Source organism: Strongylocentrotus purpuratus, unplaced genomic scaffold (assembly GCF_000002235.5).
Source record: "Strongylocentrotus purpuratus isolate Spur 01 unplaced genomic scaffold, Spur_5.0 spur5_scaffold_20, whole genome shotgun sequence".
Taxonomy (NCBI): Eukaryota; Metazoa; Echinodermata; class Echinoidea; order Camarodonta; family Strongylocentrotidae; genus Strongylocentrotus; species Strongylocentrotus purpuratus.
In genome coordinates, this window is record NW_022145606.1 from 31,214,690 (window position 1) to 31,234,284 (window position 19,595).

The 19,595-nt window shown below is 37.4% G+C and overlaps 1 protein-coding gene across 6 annotated transcripts in view; it reads right to left on the bottom strand.

Annotated features, from left to right (window-relative positions):
* Nucleotides 1–510: 510 nt before the first annotated feature.
* Nucleotides 511–19,595, bottom strand: part of LOC115927392 (epidermal growth factor receptor kinase substrate 8-like) — a 77,881-nt gene continuing 58,796 nt past the window's right edge. For 3 of the 6 annotated variants that reach the window (XM_030993184.1, XM_030993185.1, XM_030993186.1), the window contains 15 exons: nt 16,801–16,988; nt 16,105–16,137; nt 15,257–15,372; nt 13,990–14,205; nt 13,211–13,434; nt 12,701–12,890; nt 11,559–11,818; nt 10,764–10,938; nt 9,820–10,002; nt 9,402–9,465; nt 8,360–8,443; nt 7,646–7,826; nt 6,684–6,816; nt 4,255–4,381; nt 511–2,415 (listed from right to left, as the gene is read on the bottom strand). In XM_030993184.1, the coding sequence (XP_030849044.1) occupies nt 2,390–2,415; nt 4,255–4,381; nt 6,684–6,816; nt 7,646–7,826; nt 8,360–8,443; nt 9,402–9,465; nt 9,820–10,002; nt 10,764–10,938; nt 11,559–11,818; nt 12,701–12,890; nt 13,211–13,434; nt 13,990–14,205; nt 15,257–15,372; nt 16,105–16,137; nt 16,801–16,988 (2,200 nt within the window). In that variant the 3' untranslated portion in view covers nt 511–2,389. Of the gene's footprint in view, nt 2,416–4,254; nt 4,382–6,683; nt 6,817–6,956; nt 7,021–7,645; nt 7,827–8,359; nt 8,444–9,401; nt 9,466–9,819; nt 10,003–10,763; nt 10,939–11,558; nt 11,819–12,700; nt 12,891–13,210; nt 13,435–13,989; nt 14,206–15,256; nt 15,373–16,104; nt 16,138–16,800; nt 16,989–19,595 lie in introns of those variants that run through there. The other 3 variants (XM_030993188.1, XM_030993187.1, XM_030993189.1) reach the window with 3 other exon arrangements.

The window sequence follows — 19,595 nt, forward strand, 5'->3', positions numbered from 1 at the left end:
AAGTATGGCCTTTTTCAGGAAAGAGCAATACAAATCTTTGTGTATATACCGCTTTATATCTTTGTTGTATTTGAGTAACTGTATTGGATGGATATAATCATTATAGTATGTTGCATATATATTGAAAACTATATATATAGTTATATATATTTCACATGTCTATGGTAAGTTAACATAATAAGTTTTAAGTACACCTTACAGTATGCATGTGGTATATAAGATATTATCTCATTTGATATCAAGAAGAACATTTATCAATTTATAGCGAGGATCTTCCGAGCCACAAGGAATTGAATACATGCACCGATTCCTCCATGAAAATCCTTACTTACATCAAATATAAACAAATTTGTAGCAATGACAATCAACTTCACCTCAACTATTTCTTTCTCTCTCTTTTAAAAAATATAATGATTTACAATCTTAACACACCATATGTTCAGAGCCCAGAAACATATGAACTCTGTGGTATGAGTTCAGCCCCTCCTGCGTCTCAACAGATGACATTCGTGATAAAAATGTACATAACATTCTGTAATAGGCACTAATGTAATGTTTTACATAGACTAATATAAATACACAAATTAATATATAATTGATAAATATAGGTATGAATTACATGGTTTATTTGCATTGAACCTCTGTATACAACCCAATTGTACAAAACACACAGAATACTGGTATATATAGAGGGAGCATATGCATATATATATTTGTAAGAATGTTTGGGAATATATGTTTTTTCCTCGGAACATAAATGAAATTGTATAACAGACTATTTACATCTCTACTTTCAATCATATGTACAAAGGTAGATTTATTCAGAATATCAACTGAATTTTTATTTTCCAGCTCAGCATAAACGCTTCATAGTCTTAAAAATGATATATTTTTCCTCTCTTGTTTTAAAAATGCACCGATTTGTAAAGATCATATCACAAATTTATATTCTGTTTAATAACTGTTTACAACACATTCCAAATTTACAATATTTTAGATTTTCTATTGGTAAAAAATATAATATACAAGTGTCAAAGTAGTATTAGTATTATATTGTCATTAACAAAATATACAAATTAATCTTGAATACAATTCATTTGCTGACATGAACAGCAGAAAAAATAAGTGCTACTGTTGCAATATATATCTTCTGTATGTGAAAACTTATCCACAACATAGTGGAATACAAATTTAGTACAGATATGAGTACTGCAATAATCACTAACATTGGAATGAATACAATGGGACTACATTATTCTCTTCAGCACTACAGTAACCACTTACACTTGTACAAATAACATAGCACATGAAGTTTGTATTTGTCTTTATGGCTATTATATTGACACATGTTAGACTTGTCCCTTTTTTACTTTAAGAAGGCTTCAATCTTCAAGATATTATCAATGTGTTTTCAAGGTATGCATGTACTCTTGAAAAGTGTGGTCTTATACTGGTAAATATAAAACATTTGTATTATCTACAGCTTAATAAAAGGAATGATATGAACATCCTGCTAAAAATGTTTGCTTTTTTAAAACACTGCTCTTAACTTTTCTTCATTAAATGTTTGGTAAAATGAAATAGTGTAACTCCTGGTGTGCATATTATTTGGCCGACTGTGCTCCCAATTTGATATCTGCATGAGTATGACTATGCACAAAATGCAATGTGTATATATAACATAGTCAAAAACAATGTGGCAGTCTTAAATTTGAACTCGTAGTAGATGGAAATTTAATACACAACAGCTGGAGTGGCTAACACCAAATCACATTATTGTGTGCCCAGGTTTACATCATTGGAGCAATTGCATGAATGATGACCTTTCTTACTTTTGTGATATCACCAATTAAGGAATTGGTCAGGGAATTCCTCTCATACAGATCAACTCAGATGAAATTGGAGAAGCCGTACAGAGCAAATAAGCATAAGCTTAGTGAGCATAAGCATTATGAATGCTGCTGATTCATTACTTGTAAGCATTATGAGCAGAGCAAAATGAAAACAGAGCAAAAGCATTGGACATTAAAGCACATGGAAAAGCATGGATAAATTCAGACAATGCTGTACTTCAGGCACATGCAACTTTCTTTAATCCCTCTGTCAATCCATGAAAATGAATAAGCAGTTTATTTTCACATTATACACATTTAACCCATTGATTACTGAATTCATTCATTGCCATATGATTAATACATTGCCATATGATTAATACATTGCCACCTGGTTCCAGTAGGGAATGGGTTAAGTGGAGGATAAAGCTATTGCATGAAAACCCCAAGCAATATGGTGGATTAAGCTGATTTTAACTGCCTTATGAACCCAAGATGAGCAGATAAGCATGTTAGCTAGAAGGTTCTAGAAGCGGCGAGACATGTTCCAAGTTACTTCACCATGGGACGTCTGGGGGCCCCTCTATAAGAGCAATACAGGAATAAGGTTGCATAATGTCAATGGACATATATGGTATAAGGTCATCTTCTTTTAGAACTATTGAAGGAATATGGATGCATTATGTCAATTGACTTATATGGTACAAGGTGGTGCTCTGTAATTAGCAAAGTTAAACAAGAATTAGTTTGCAAAGAAAGTGGACTTATATGGTATAAGGTTAGATCTGTGGAAACAAAGGAATAAGATTGAATTGTGTTAATGGACTTATATGGTGTAAGGTTAAATCAGTGAAAACAGAGGATTATGATTGCATTTTGTCGTTGGACTCTATGAGAGATATATAGGAATATGTTTGCAAGGCATCATATGATATGGGAAGGTGGTGGTCCCTATGATTACAATAGGTTTTGTCAGGAACCATGCGACAAGTGTCAACATCATTTTTGTCTACAGTTTAGTATTATACTATAATTGTGTAATGAACTCAAGATGTCAATGCCATATGGATATTCATTTCAACAACATTCTTATTGAAAATAAAGATGTTCTGCAGCATGACGAGCTTGACATTTGTTGCAATGTAAAACCAGGGAGATAAAACAACAGTGAAAAACCATGAAGTAGAGCATCCCTTAATATTCCAACACAGACCATTTTTTCCTCAGAGATAACCAGACTTTAACAACAACACATTTAATGTACTTTCCATTCTGTTATCCAGACAAACCCAATTAATCCAAGCACATTAATGAACCAGAACAAAAATGCCACATGAAATTTCAGAGAAATGTACAAAATTCTGATTCTGAAAGCATGAAAATAAAGATGTGTGAGAAAAACAGATGAGATGGGATTAGTATTTCAGCAATCACAATATTTTAATTATAATTTACTTCTGTCTGCCAAGAGATAAGGCATGTAACATGATAAAACCATATTTAGTACATGTAGATTAAATCAATGGCAGGGAAAGGGGAGACAAAAGTTAGAGAATATTAGATGACATGGAAGATAATGGAATCCAAGGTGATGCATGAAACTAAAGTTGAATTTCACAAACATATTTAGTGCTCTGTTAGTGACATGAAACATATAAACATACAGTTAATATGAGTGTTTTGTTAAGCAACATTTATGTAATAAACATGACAAAACAAAATTAATAAATTAATAATGACAAGTGCATTGGGAGCAAAGGGTGACGTATGAAACTAGTGCAAGTGAACTGTTTTGACCAAAGACTCGAGAACACCAATTGATGAAGGAATAAGATTCTTCTTGATTTGTTTGAGTGCGAAGAGAATATATTGTATTTACAGAACCTAGCAGTACAAAAGAGGACAATTCTACATTTTTATTTTAAGTATTCACCGATATGTATTTTCCTTAAGTTGAAACAGGGCATGTCAAAAAAAGTTCTAAATGATTCGTTTTTAATACAGAAAAGATATCCTTATTTTCAATGAATTGGTCAAAGTGGCCAAAAAAGACAGCTAAGTAAAGATTAAACAAAGAGTTATGTTTGGAGAAATCAAACAGATAATGAATGAAATGAGGAAGGCAAAGATTTTCATGTGAGAACAGGGTATGCGGCATCTGTACGCTAGTTATAAGAAATAGCAAAAAGACAGAATTACTTCATTTTTTTAAGAAACAGTAATGACTACCAACAAACTACCAAGAAAACAATGAACCCATATTTCTTCTTTGGAGTAAAAGCAAAAAGATAGACCATCTCTTGAAGACTTCAAGGAGGTCAACTGTAGACTAATTTCATTTGAATAAGTGTTTCAGGAAAGAGATTATTTAAATTTCCTCTCTCTCATTTTGCGGCATTTGTGGAGGATCAAAGGTGTCTACCTGTCGGCGAATCAAACACCGGGGGGTGGACCGGGATGAAATCGGGCGGGGGGAGGGCGTCGTCGATCACCCGAGACTTGCGCTGCATCATAATGGCGTCAAGCTCAGACTTCCCGTTTTGCTGCTCCTAAAGAAGAAAAGAGAGGTGCACACCAACATGCCACAATCAACAACGTGCTGTCTGATCATTAACTCAAAAGAACTGGTTCCTACAAATTAAATTGGCAACACTAGTGTGTTTTTTTTTTGCCCTCTTAATTTTGTGAAACATGGTGGCTATTTGAAGTCTAAATGGGTACCAACAGATATTAAGGTGAAAAAGCAAGCTAATTTTTATCTATTTGAGGGGGGGGGGGGGGGGGGGGGGTGGGGGAGATTTTACATTTGCAATCTTTATGACAATATGAGGACTTATGAAAAGGTAAATTATTGATTAGTAAATCATATTGTAACTAAACTGTCAACAACAAAACTTTTGGCTTGATAAAAAAAATGGCTATATTTTACATGTCTCAGATTTCTGATCTGAGCGGACTAACATAAATTTTCCATTTCACAACTTTTAAGGCCGCTTTCATATTTGAGATAATTATTTAACTTATTGTTATTAATGCAAACATTAGAAATACATTCAGGCAGGTACACAGGTTCTAAATATACAACTCGGTGGGGTTACAACCAACAGTGAGGAAATATCACAATTTTATGGAAACACATCAGCACGAGAAAGATAGATACACATATCACTACACTAGCTTCCAATTTTATCACAAAGTGACTTAGAGTCGGAGGTAGTTTCAAGAATTGTGGCGCTAGATTAATTTGTTGGCCTTGGACTGGTACTTCTCCCATTTTTTTTTGGTTATTATTTGGACTTTTAGTACATTGGTAAACTATGTTTCTCTTCAATATATATGCATCCCTAAGTATACTAAATATTCAATTATTTCTGAAACTTTGATATTAAAATGCTCACTGAAGGAGTATCATAATCACACTTATTTAAGATTTTTGTGTAATATATATATATATATATATATACATGTACTTGTATTAGAGTGTGTTGGAGGTAAGGCATGAGGCTATACTGTAGTTAAAACATTTACAATAATGACTCAGTAAACAACTGAATTATGAAATTTTAAATTTGATCCTTTTTGTGTTTTTCGTAACTCAAGAATGAAAGGCGGACAGGTTGACTTAAGGCCTTTGTTGAATACATGTAGATACTTATAGCTTTAGCATGTCACATATGTCACTTGCTCACATGTTTTAAAAATTACAAAACTTTAACAAAATGACATATATACATGTATTAGAATGTATTAAGGGTAAGACATGGGGATATACTTCAGTTAAACATTAACAGCACATGTACATACATTTGCACTCCATTAAACTGAAAAGCTAATGCGTGCAAATGACTGTGCCATGTTGTGGTATTGAATTAATAGGTGCTGTTCATGCACAAATAATATATCCAAACTGATTAATATACTCGATAAATGACTATAAATGTTTAAAATATATGATTTATAATGAGGTTAAAATTGCCAAGCATACATATGATATATATATAGCCACTGTATACTGTTATACGTCTCTATAGTATATGTCTAGCAGGTTCCCCTAATGAATATATCGGTTGCTGCAGGTTAGACTACGGTAATACAAAGTTAATGTTTACTGTGTAAATACTGGGCCCCCTTCCACACCAGCAAGCATACAATATGTATCAAGCGATATCACAAAAGTTTAAATTATTATTATTATTATCTACAAAAAGGCTGTATGTGTCTCCATTTCATCTGAGTTTCAAGACTAAAATCGGTTCACACATTGCCACACTAACCACCGGTGAGCAAATCATATATCAGATGATCTAATTGAGAGACCCAAATCCATTCCATTTTCCTTTTGTGACCTTCAATCCACATTTTCTAGTCAGATTCACTAATATCAAAAGAATGAGGGCTTCAAAATCGTTGTTTTTCATCAAAATTTGCCATATTTTAAAACAATATTCTCTCCCATGTTAGGTGACTGTATTTTTAGTCTAGTTTGGAAGGTTACCCGATTATCCCTAGTTATTGACCACGAGTGACCAAATAATGTGCAAGATAACTGATTTGACAGCAGATTTATCAAGCCTCGTTTCGGAGCTTCACTCCGATTAATGTATAGTATAAGTGAGAAAAAACCTGCAACATGAGGTGATGTAACCCATCAACAACAAAACCTCCTCACTCTACTTGGTGTAAACCATACGATACTGAGCAAACAGATTCTTAACCTAGAGTGCACGCACATGTATGGTGTACCTAAATACATTTAAGTGCAACAGATACATGTAAATATTTAAGTAATCTGGTGTCTGTGGGCCAAACAGTGACATGGGACTGGATTTACAGTTTAGTTTGTAAAGTTACCTGAAGGGCAGCTTTCTGGATCATGAGCTGAGAGTAGACTCTGGATCCATCGTCATGGCAGACTTGCTGTAGCTCCTCCTTGGTAAGACTGAACAGCTGGGCACCATTCAAGATTCCAAGACTGTGAACAGTCCTATGAGTGAAGATGTAAAGGTGAAGATGGTGGTGTAAGCTTGAGAAATGATACCAGTCTTGGAAAATAGACTTTATTTTAGGTGTTTCATATCTTGTGATTAGAAAACAAACAGGAACATATGCTTAAGACCTGCTGAAGCTGTAACCTGTTGGTTAGACTAACAGCTGGAAACCATTCACAACGCCAAGACTGTGAACAGTCCTATGAGTAAAGATGTACAGGAGAAGGTGGTAGTGTAAGCTTGAGAAATGGTACAAGTCTTAGAAAGTAGACTTTCTTTCAGACTCTTTATTGATCTTGACATCGTATCATTATAAGCACACAGGAACGATGTGTTAGATTTCATTCTTGATTAAACTAAACAGCTGGGCTCTATTCAAGATTCCAAACCTGAAAACTGTCCCAGAGGTAAAGTTACCTGAGAGAAGGTAGCTGCAGTGTAAACATGAAAAGAGATACCAGAAAGAGCAAGAAAGATATCCTGAATCCCTTTTCATCTCACATACAAGAAAATAATATATAATGTAGTTTTCAGACCACACTACTAACTCTCTCCCTCTCTCTATCTCTCCATCTCCCCCTATCTCTACATCTCTCTCTTTTTCTAATTCTAGTTCACTCTTTCTATCTATATTCTTCTTTCTCTCGCCCTCGCTCTCTCTCTCTCTCCTTTCCATCTACCCCTCTATCTCTCTCTATCCCTCCCTCTCTATCTCTATCTCCCTCTCTATCTCTATCTCTCTCTCCCTCCTTTTCCCCTTCCCTCTCTCTCTCTCTTTCTCTCTCTCTCTCTCCCTGTACACCAACCCTCATGCAAAATACTTACATGGGACTGAAGCCCTTGGATTCAAGCCACCTCTTCACATCGTCCCTACTCGAGTCGTACGTCAGTGTCACATCGCTAATACTTCGTTTGGGGACTCGGTAGTTCTTGGACTTGCCTCCATTGCTCACACGATTCTTCAGCTCCTCTTGAAGGGTGTCGTACTGACTACTGGATGTTGGTGCTATGGCAACAAAAGAAAATGAACATATTCAAGAGCTCCATAGACAAAAGGAAATATAAAGCCACCTAAAAAAAGTTCTGCAATCCATGTTTCAGCGTTTATATCTCTCTTGTTACTGTATCGCCATGTGTGTGTGTCATTGAAAAGTCTTTATGTTCCCCTGTATGAAATTATTATTGGCAATAGGTAATTCTTTATTTGTTTGGGAGATAAAAGATAAGAAAGTTTTGTATATTTTGAGTAGTGCCCGACAGGAGAAAATGATAAATTAATTACATTTGTGTACATGACAAACAGGAGCGTGGTCCCATGACAAAGTAATAATCCACTTACCAATCTTCTATTTGAGATTTGCATGGATTTAGTGAATCTCATATTTCAAACACCCATACCTCCCTTATTATTGGCATGATTTATTTAAAACTTTCACCAGTCTGCTAATCTGATTTGTTCTGTTTTTCTCTAGAGTAGTTTGCTATCAATATGGGATTTGCCTTTAATAATTACTGTGGCCAGTGCAGCAACAAACTTACCTCTCTCCTGTACATTAGGTTGCTTGAATTGTTTGTTCTTCAATGTGTTCTGGAGCTGGGTAGCAAAGTCCATACCGTTAGCTCCTGCAGACAGCACAGGTTTGGAAAAAGCAGACAGAATAGAACAATCAATAGTTAATAATGCACTTCCATGTACAAGTATGTCCATACCGATTACTTCTGCAGACAACACAGATTTTTAAAAAGAAGACGGAATAGAACAATCAACATTCAATAATGCATTTCGAACTACGAGCATGTAGAGGTATTGTGGTCCAGTGGATAAGTCTCTGGACTGTGAACCACAAGGCGTAGGGTTTGAATCCATGCCACAGTGATAATGTCATTTGGTAAGACTTTAATCTACAAATCACCACACTCCGGCCAGGTAAGGTAAATCAATACCAGGTAGAAATTAATTACTTAAAATGCTTGGGCACCATAATGGTAGCCGTGCTAAAGCGGGAGTATCACTAATGGAGTGCCCGAAGCGGCAATGTGTCAGACATGAGCGCTTTACAAGACTCCACTATTATTGTTATTATCATCATATGTTTAATTATGAACCACAATAATAAATCATACACTGCAACCAATTACAAATAACGAGTGTGAACAATTATACAAAATAGTTAATAGGTTCCTAACTATGGCAGTTTGGAAAAAACTGCAATGGACAAATTTTGCATGCATAATCTATAAACACAGTCTCCCTCGGCTCTAGGGCAGAAAAAGTAAAAGCAAAATAAATAAGGTTTTTATTCACCGTAGGAAAGGAACAATTACATCTGGTTTTCAAATGAATCCAATACTTAAGTTATTCAAAGCCAATCTGTGCTTGCTTGGCCAGGAAGGATTAGACCTCCCTGCGAGGTCACTGACAGGTGGTTATCTCATCAAATCAGCTTTCAATTAACATTGACAAATGGGGAACCAATGGTCACTGATTAGGCATTGTTCGCTATATAGAGGGCGCAAGTAGCTCAAAGTAATGCAGTGGGGCTTTCATAGCAGTACCACAAAAAGGATGTGGGAGACTTACTCTGAGTTGAATTTGACCGTCCTGTTCCATTTGATGGGGGAGGGGGTGGAGGAGGGGGAGGGGCCTAGAATGGAAAAGAGCAAATTGAACTGAGATTTAGTAAGAGCATGATGCACAGAAGAAGAACAATAATACAGATAGACAGTTGTGCCACTCCAAAGATTCAAAGACTCAAGATTCAAATACATCTTTCTGTGTACAGTGCTTGTAACTGTACCAAGACTGGGCCAAATTTCTTATTATTTCAACAATTCCAGAACCTTGCAGTACACACCAATATTTATATGCTACATGATCAACCTTTTCTGATCGATTCCACAACTTTTCTTTCACAATGCAATCGCATGAATTATAGATGTGGTCTGTAAGTAACGAAGAGGATTACAAATAAACACAACTGGCCTACACGGATACTCACATTGAACGTTGACATGGGTGGGGGAGGGGGCGGTAGGCTGTGAGGGGGCTCTGGGACGTGGTTTGAGTTGGTGTTTGTGTTGGGGGAGGGGGAGCTAGTCAGCTTGAGCAGGGTGGAAGGCACATAACCGGACTGGCCCGAGGTATTCTTGACCTCCCACCATTTACGCGTGTCATTCAGAACCTGTGGGATAGAAGATGAATTTGTTATTATAGTGAAACCTGTATATAAAGACCACTCGAGGGAAACATGACAAGTGGTGTTTATAAACAGGTGGTTTATGAAACACAGGCTGTTTTCTCTTAGAGTAGTTGTTTATTTGGGTTGTATATCCCTTTAATAAAGGGGCCACCCAGTTTCAGTACGCAATGGGTTAATTAGCATACAAGAGAGACCCCCCCCCCCCCACCCCCCACTCTTTGAACAGAGGGATACCATGCGTGTTACCAAAATATCCAGTAAAGGGGTACTTTTCACGCACCAAAGTCCGGCTCGTAGTACACAAAAATTGGGCCCGTATTGACTTTACACACCGGACTTAGGGGGGTGTTTTCAAAAGGAGGGAACATGCATATATGCGTACCCTAAATAACACTGAGTGGGAGGGGGGGGGGGGGGCTGGGAGAGAGACATGACAATGTGAAACATTTTCAAATTTCAAAATGTCTTGACATGACAATCGCCCAAGGATTTTAAGGATTTTCAAGTCACTGGTCATATTTAACGTTATCATGGAGAAAATGGATAACACTTTTCCATAGTATTGGAAACATTTCGCAAAATCAACCTGTCACATGTTGGGGCCCCACATGTTCAGTGTATGGTAATGCATGCAAAGTGCTGAACCATTGATCTGACTGATCCTAAAATGAGACAAAATTTCAAGAAATGTAATCACTGAAAAGAAACGTTTATTGCAAATAAAAAATGAAGCAAATCCTCACCTCAAGCTGTTCATCAGCCATGATGGTAAGCTCCTTAAAGTTGCGGGCTACAAAATCAAAGATGGCCGTTGCCGTCTTAGCACCGGGTCTAGTAGGTACGGGGTTGGACACCGGGGGTGCAGGACTGGATACAGGCTTAGGGGCAGGAGGGGGTGGAGTAGGCATGGCGGAACCCCTGTGAAAAACAAAGATGCGAGAAATCCAGAAATTGTTAATCCAATAAATACAAAGTGATTGGTACATCATCAAAGACTCGCTTTTAAACTATAATTACATACATGCATCTCTCCCAAACTCTCCTTCCCAACTTACTCTCTTCTCTTCTCTTCTTCCCTCTCTCTCCCTCTTTCTATCTCTCCTTCTTCCGCCATCTACCTGCCTGAATTTCGACCTTTCTCGCCTTTCTCAATCTCTCTGATTATTCCATCTCTTTTTCTTCCTATCCATTACCATCATTCTGTATCTCTATGAATGTGGACCCCTTCCCCTGTTTTCCTACTTTCTTTTTTCATTTTTCTTCTTTCTCTAATCAGTTCTCTCTATCATTTTTCATTATTCTGTTATTATATTCTATATCTCCATATATCTCCTTATTACCAGGTCTTTAACATGTGTTTCTATGGAGGTTTTTTTTATTGCAAGATGTTAAAACAGCTGAAACAAAGTCTATTTTCCAAGACTGGTACCATTTCTCATGCTTACACCACCACCTTTCTCCTTTACATCTTCACTCATAGGACTAGTCACAGTCTTGGAATATTGAATGGTGCCCAGCTGTTCTTATCATGGCCTTACCTTGGACTGTGCCCCAAGGAGTCTGATGACTGTCTCTGGTGATAACCGTTTCCATTCGTGTGAGTGGGCGGTCCATGCGAATGACCGATGGGACCGTTGGAGTGACCATTGGGCCCATTCGAGTGACCATTAGGCCCATTTGAGTGACCATTAGGCACGTTGGTGTGGATGATCGGTCCGTTGGCGATATGGCCACCACTGTCGTTTGAAGGTTGTCTCTGGTGGTTGTGACCGAAAATGGGGCCATCAGGCTGATCGCTCTACAAAAGAGGGAAAGAAACAGTGAGACATTGTTACATTAATTTCACCCAAGATAAGGAAGTCCATTCTCTCTCTCTCTCTCTCTCTCTTCCTACATCCACCTATAGCCTGTGTCATTGCTTTCTCTCTTTTTCTCTCTCTCTACCACAATACACCAGTTTACAGTTGTATCAGTGCGCATGCGCAGACAGTTGACCTCGGGTCATTGGCCCCAAAATTGGGGCCAATAACCTCTGACCTCTGGTATTTATGCGTAAATTAAAATTGCGCCCATGCAAATGATGATGTGCGCGCACAACGCAGCACGCAGGCAGTGATGTCATCATTATTTGCATGGGCGCAATCTTAATTTACGCATAAATACATGACTCCTAGGTCATTAGCTTTGTTTAAAATGGCGCACACAACTGTAAACTGGTGTATTACTGCTTTCATGTCTGCCATTTAAATCTCTATTTTGACCACTTTGGGCGATTTATGTGCATGTTTGTCCTTCTTTCCCTCTTACTCTATACTGCAATGTTCAATTCTTTGAAAATGTTATCATCCTTTGTTTCAATAATTCAACTGACCAAGAAATTCCATTATTATGGGCACTGAACTGTCTGTCACAAGTCTTCAAAAATGGAAATATGCGCAAATGTTCTTGTTCTTAGGTAGTCAATATCTTTGTTAATAGGTGTGTTTGATTGTTAGTAAACAATCAATTCAATTTAGTTCATTCCATTCCAATAAAATATAAACAAACAGAATACAATCATGACATAATAACAGGATAAATCGAGGACAAATCGAGGACAAAAGAAGGTAAAATGATGAAACAAAGCGAGACATCAGATAACAGCAAAAGATGGAGCATTATAGAAATCAAAATGACATACCCTGTCCGATAGTCTTCTAGGTGACTCCCGAGCCACCGCTGCAGCGCTGGCCGCTACCGATGCGTTATTGACCAACACTGAGGTGTTGAAGTCTGGAGCGGTCTGAGGTTCTAGAATTGGCCTTGGGATCCAGCCATCGCGGAATCGAGGGACGTAACGAGATACGGGACGGTCCTTGGGCCACTCAGTTCTAAAGGAATCAAGAAATACAATGTATTAATCTTATTTTTCTCATTGTATTTCAATTTATCAATTATGGAAAGCTGTTAGCATCTTTTAACATATTTTTTGAAAGTTATTAGTTACTTACAGTTTGATTCAAATCATTCATATATTATCACGGAGATTTCATGTTCTTGATATTGAATTTATGAAAGTCTAAATGCTTGATTTTTTGCTTTTGAATATATTTTATCTTATCACTACAAATGGCTCTCCGTAATGTTTAAGTCCAACTTAGAGTTAAGTTTGACTTATGATCTTTGTGAAACAGGGCCCTGGTCTACTTACGAGGGTAAAGTCCAAGCCCTGCCCAGCGACATCCAGAGCTCGTGCTGCCTGGACGTGAGGCAGTTCTGCAGGAGATCCACGGCCTGGGGGCTGAGGAGGGGAGAGACCACGCTGGCAGCCAGCTCTGGACCTTGACAGCTCTGGATGATGAGCTTGAGGGGGACCAACAGGAAGTGGACCAGCTCGGGAGCGTTGGGGTCGTGGATGTGGGCCTTCAACTTGGCCTGTAAGGAGAGAGTACATGAATGGAAAGAGAGTGAGAGAGATTTATATATGTATATACATAGAGAGAGAGAGAGAGAGAGAGAGAGAGGGATGGGGAGAGTGAGAGAGTGAGAGAGAGTGGGAGTGTGAGAGAGAATGCTAGAAAGAAATAGAGACAAAAGGACAGCAGCACTGGAAGTGGAAAGAAGAGATGAGAGAAGGAAAGAGGTAGGAAATTTGAGGTGAAAAAAATATTTCTAAAAGAAAACAAAATGGATAGAAAAAAGATTAGGGAGAGAAGGCATTAGGAGGAAGAAAACAAAGACCTAAATCTAAGAAAAGGAGGTGAAGAAATATAGGTATGAAACAAAGAGGTGGTATCAAATAAAAGACAGATAGAGCAGAAGTACGTGATAGGAAGGAAGTAGAGCTGACTGACTTGCAATGAGTCTACAAACCTTACAATTAATAATTTGTTAGTTTTCATGTTTATGTCCTGAATCAAATGTTTTGCATGTCTAACACATATATACATGTAAGCTCCAATTTATAATCTATGAAAAGCCACAACTCACCAGTAGATTAAAACAATATTTGAATTTCTGGAAGCACTCGATGTATTCTCCATCCGTGGGTGGTCTGGACCTGGCCAGGAGAAGGCCGTCGCCGTGTTCCCTCCTGCGGTTCTTCCTGGTCTGTCGTCTCCGGCTCAGCTCCGTGTACGCCTCGGCAGCTTTCTGGAGTCTGCCGATGAATGCCTCGATGTCGTCAAAACAGTGGTTGAGTATCTCCTGTAGATGGGGTAAAATTAATCATAGTGATGGCATGGAGGGCTAGTGCAATAACTCTCAATATTGCATTCCACTAAATCTATGGGGAGCTGGTAGGAAGAGAACTTCCTTTGTCATTACCATTTGCCCTAAAGGTAGGAATACTCCCCAGAGATTAAGATGGTGCACATTACATGTGAGTGAATCCGGTGACCGGGGTAATAATATCTGTAAAGTTCTTAGATATGGTATTTCATTTTAAGCACTACGTAAATCCAGATTATTATTATTACCGAGAGCCTTGAACTGAAAGGTTACTGGACCTTAAATCAGGCAAAATCATGTCAAGTGGTATCCTTGAGTATGGATACGTATTATGTGTGAGCCTTGCATGAATTAAATGTGACACATGTGCAGTGATATATGACAACTTTGCATATGAATTTATTGCATGGTTTCCTAATTCCTTTCATGTATTTCTCATGATGTAATAGTTGGGTGAGATATCTCAGGTACATGTATTTTCAAGAGAGTGGGATTGAGCTGAACTTCTGATTGTAACCTCTTAAACTGTTTGCAGCTCCCAGTAACTCAAGCAAGTCTTCCCTCCCAGAGCTCCTCATTTTCTGTCACCTTCTCTTTCTCCCTCACATTTCCTTTCTGTTCTACTCCATGCGACTCCTCTCTCTCTCTCTCTCTCTGTTTTTTCCTCATACTCCTCTTCTGGGAGAGAAGGGGTGAATGTTCAGAGCACTTTTTTATCATCTATTTCATGCATTCTGTGCATTGTCGAGATTCAATTTTTAATGCCAGTTTTCAAGTTTACATGTCAGTTTTGTTATTGCTTGTATTACTATTATTATTGTTGTATTTTCTGTATTTTCTTTGTATCCTTTAATGTATCTACATATTGTTTATGTTGCTTGTATGTATGTCACTTGCCAGTGGAGGACAAATTTCTGTATTTTTTTAAAATCAGACAATAAATTATCATGATCTTGAATCTTGATCTTATTATTATAAACAGGACCCTAGTCAAATATTAAAATAATATATATTTCATTTTTCTTACCACGTCCCTCTCTGTCCTCTGAGCAAGCAACTCAATGGGTTCCTCCGACTCTGAGGACCTCACTGGGGCTGATTTAGGAGACTGGAACCCCCGTGGTGAGATACCATTCCCATTGGCTGTAATGGGAAATAGAAAGGAAACTTATGTGAAAATATGATACCTGTCTGGAGTTTTTAGAAGAATGGAAACCTCTTTGTAAAATACAATTCCCATTGGCAGTAATGGTGAAAGAAGCAACAAAAATATGAAAAGGTTATAACAATCTGTAACTTGTCAGAAGACTGGAAACCCCTTGATCAGATGCCATTCCCATTGGCTTTAACTGTGAAAGAAGGAAAGTTCACAAGAATAAATTATAGCAGTCTGTAATTGGTGGGAGACTGTAACTCTGGTTAGATATCATTCCCATTGGCCACAATGGTAAAATAAATTGAAGTTATATGAAAAGATGTTATAAGTCTGTAACCTTTCAGAAACCTTTAAACCCCTTAATCCGACACCATTTCCATTACCTGTAATGGTAAAAGAAGGGTGTGAATAAATGATAAAGCCTATTTTTTGATAGAAGACTAGAGCACTCATGATGAGAAACCATTCCTATAACCTGTAGTGGTAAACTGCTCGAAGTAATATGAATATATGATACAAATCTCTAATCATTAAGAAACCAAAACTGCACGCCCTTAGGTTAGATACAGGCACCCTTTTTATTAGCTGTACTGTTCAACGGAAACAGACAAAGCAGATAATTAATTAATTGATCATTCTAAGGAACGGTGGGAGGGGGAGGGGTGGTGTTAGGGATACAATTAGATTTCCTTTTCAACCCTATTCAAAAACATACTTACAAATGGTAGCTGAATAATTTGCACGAATGTAACCTGAAAATTACAGTGAATGCAAATATTCCATATCTTAAAAGGACAGCAAGGAAATGCGGTTTCATGAACCAAATAATACTAATCTCTGGATATTGGAGAGTTGAGAGTATACTGTCTTGATTAGGATGAATATTACATTACTTGAAAACTTTCGTTTCAGACATATATAAAATAAGACCATTACCAGACATTTCACGGTTTAGACATGCCATCCCCTTCCACTACGTTTTGCTAAGCTAACGAGGCGGGCGTTTCATAAAGATCCTAAGTTGAACTTATCTTTAAGTTGGACTAAACAATAATGGAAAGCATCTTTGAAAATATTTCATAAAAGTTATTAGAAAATAAATGAAATGTTGATTCAAATCATTAATATTTTCTATTATCAAGGATTTTTCATGTTCTTGATGTGGATCGAGTTTTTGAAAAGTCTTCAGTACTTGAATTTTTGCTTTTGAATATATTTCAGTATAAGGTTACAAATGGCTCTCCATAACTTTTAAGTCCAATTTAGATTTATTTTGACTTAGGTTTTTGGGGAAACATCCCCCCCCCCAAAAAAAAAAAAAACCCCAGGTGACTACATTATGTTTTCTCTATTTTTTCAAATGAAATACAAAAACAGACCAAAAACATGAAACAAAAGCAAAGAAGTTGCCCTACCTTGAGCGGCTGCAGCTGCTGCGGCAAAGGCAGCAACCTTGTTCTTGACGTTGCCATCGATGGGTGGGGGCGGGGCAGGTTCATCGGGAGGGGGTGGGATGTACATGGTGTCTCCGTCGTAGCGCATTCTCCTGTCATCTGACTGGGGGTGGGCCTGAGCTCCTGCCACCATACCATAGTTTTCAGACCTGGAGAAAATTTATAAATAATAATAATAATAATAATAATATCGAATATTTAGGAGCGCTAAAAACAATAAGTACCATAGCGCTTACAAATACAAATTTATGAAAAGAGGACAAAATGGTACAGTACAGGAAGTATATGACATAGCTCATTGGGGAAAAAGGTGAGTTTTGAGGGATCTTTTGAAGGTGACAGGACAGGTAATTTCCCTTATGGAAAGAGGGATGCTGTTCCAAGTCTTTGATGCAGCTACTGCAAAGCGTTTTTCATAAAGAGAATAATATTGATAATAAAAGTAAACAATAAAGACAATTTCTCTAATATAATAATAGATCTATACACAGGTCTTTAGGAAAGGCTCCATAGTCCTTTGAAGATTACAAGTAGAAAAAGACGAAGACAGGCAACATGGAAATGAAACCTGATTTAATAATAGAATACAGGAAACAATCATTAATTGTCAGTGTGTTATTACAGGTATAATGATTCCGTAAAATAATGTTTATGTTTTAAATTTTCAATAGCAATACTACTTTTATAGGAGAGAAGGAGGTACAGAAAGGGAGAGTGAAAGAGGGGGAGGAATGAAGAGAGAGAAATACTTCTAAAAGAGATGTTGGAAGAAAACGGAACGTTAGATTTATAGAGCTCATAGCTGCTTCCATTTCATCTTCTCTCCTTTCATGGCAAGTCAATTACAAAAAGGACAAGGAAATGGATACATTTCCGCAAAACATTTACATACATCAAACTTTATCTGCAACTGGTGCACCTTTTCCATTGAAAACAACCAATCATGTACAAAAATATTCCCCTTTGCAAGCAATGTTTACTCACATACCCTGTACGCACACAATGATCATTCTTCCATTAGTATCTACAATTGTCAACATGAATTTTCATTTAGAAAAGGCATGCAGTTGTGTACAGTCTTGTGCACATGAACAATGGTATCAGTCTCTAAAAATAGGTTTGCATTCCGATGTCTATGTACTGGGTATTCAAAGTGGGTTCAAAGTTTAGAGAAGCATACTGCAATATATATTTTTGTCTCCTTCCTTCGCCCTCCCCCATTTGCATTTTTTTCCATAACGAAAATGTCAGTTATAATGATACAAAATTATCAGTAGCATATGAACAGGCTTGTTTGGGCCAGTTTTATGAAGCGGTGTCCACTTGAAAATAAAGTCGAGTTCTGTTCATATGTGACTGCATTGTGGAAGACACATTGTGGAATCGATCAGAAAAGGTTGATCATATAGCATGTGTGTGTACTGCAAGGTTCTGGAATCACCAAAATGATAAGAAATTTGGCCCAGTCTTGGTAAAAGTCACTTAAGCATTGTACACAGAAAGATGTATATGCCACTACACGAACATGATGTCACATGCCATATTTAGAATATTAAGGCATTTAAAGAGCAAGGCTTTTCAGGGAACTTTTGTTTCATCTGACATTCTTCCACTCTTGCATTGTACAATGATAGCGCTCACACACTCTTTTTCATCTCTTCCCATAAAAACTCAACCTTCTTGTTTGAGGTAGTCTCTTCAAGGTACCCATAAACATTCTTGTCTTGTATCAACCACTTCAACATTGCATAATAAGGCTAAACAAATAATTTACTTTCTGCTATTCAATCCCATCTGCCTTTTCAACACAGAGTGATTATTTACTTTTAACCCTGTTTTCCTCTCCACATAAATAACCTCCTCCAGTGAAAATATTTTCAGTCTAAAAGCAAGATGTAACCGTTATCTTACTTAACTCATGGTAGGCAAGGGGGGTAGCAAAGGGGTATTCAAAGGGCCATGTAATAGGGCATGCAAAAGGGTAGGTCAATTATTTTTTCTCTCGATTCAAACCCTTCTGCTGTGTCATCGGTGACAAAGCCCACCCCCCCCCCCCTCCTCCCCGTCTCTACCCCCCCTTTGAAAGGTGTATTCGTTTTGACAGTGAAAAACAAGTTTCTTTCTGACATGGCAACTCCACTTACAGCAGAGTTACATGTAAGAAGTTCGCTTTAAGGAGCTACTTTTGTTTGTTTTCGTTTTGTTGAAGTTGGTGTTGTTGTTTGTGTTTTGTCTTTGTTGTTGTTGTATTTGTCTAAGTTTAAATGGTGAAAGCTCATAAACTGAAAGGAATGGTAAAGGTACAGTGCACCCTTAAAGGTTCTCAGTATACACTACAGGAGCAAGCAAGTGTGGAGGTGTGTGTGTGTGGGGGGGGGTATTAATAGGTAGCATAATCCAATACACTCATAATAAAATACAGAAGTTACTCAACTACATGTACCACCACTCAAAAGTTGGTTCCCTCAAATAATCTTTGTGAAATTCCAAACTACATGTACACGATGGACGAAAACATCAACAAACCATCATACACGTCTGCTACATAAGTTCCAAATCCCCATCAAACTAAAAAAATATCAGCAAAACTTAAACAATCGAAGTCTAGAATTTCTTACCTATACATTTGAGCAAAATATTCAACTATCTGTGAATAATCCATCGTAAATATCCTTCCGAAATATACTCAGAGTGAAAGTTACATGCGTCATCAATGCCATGAACATACCAGAGTTGTTCAGTGTGGTATAACATTG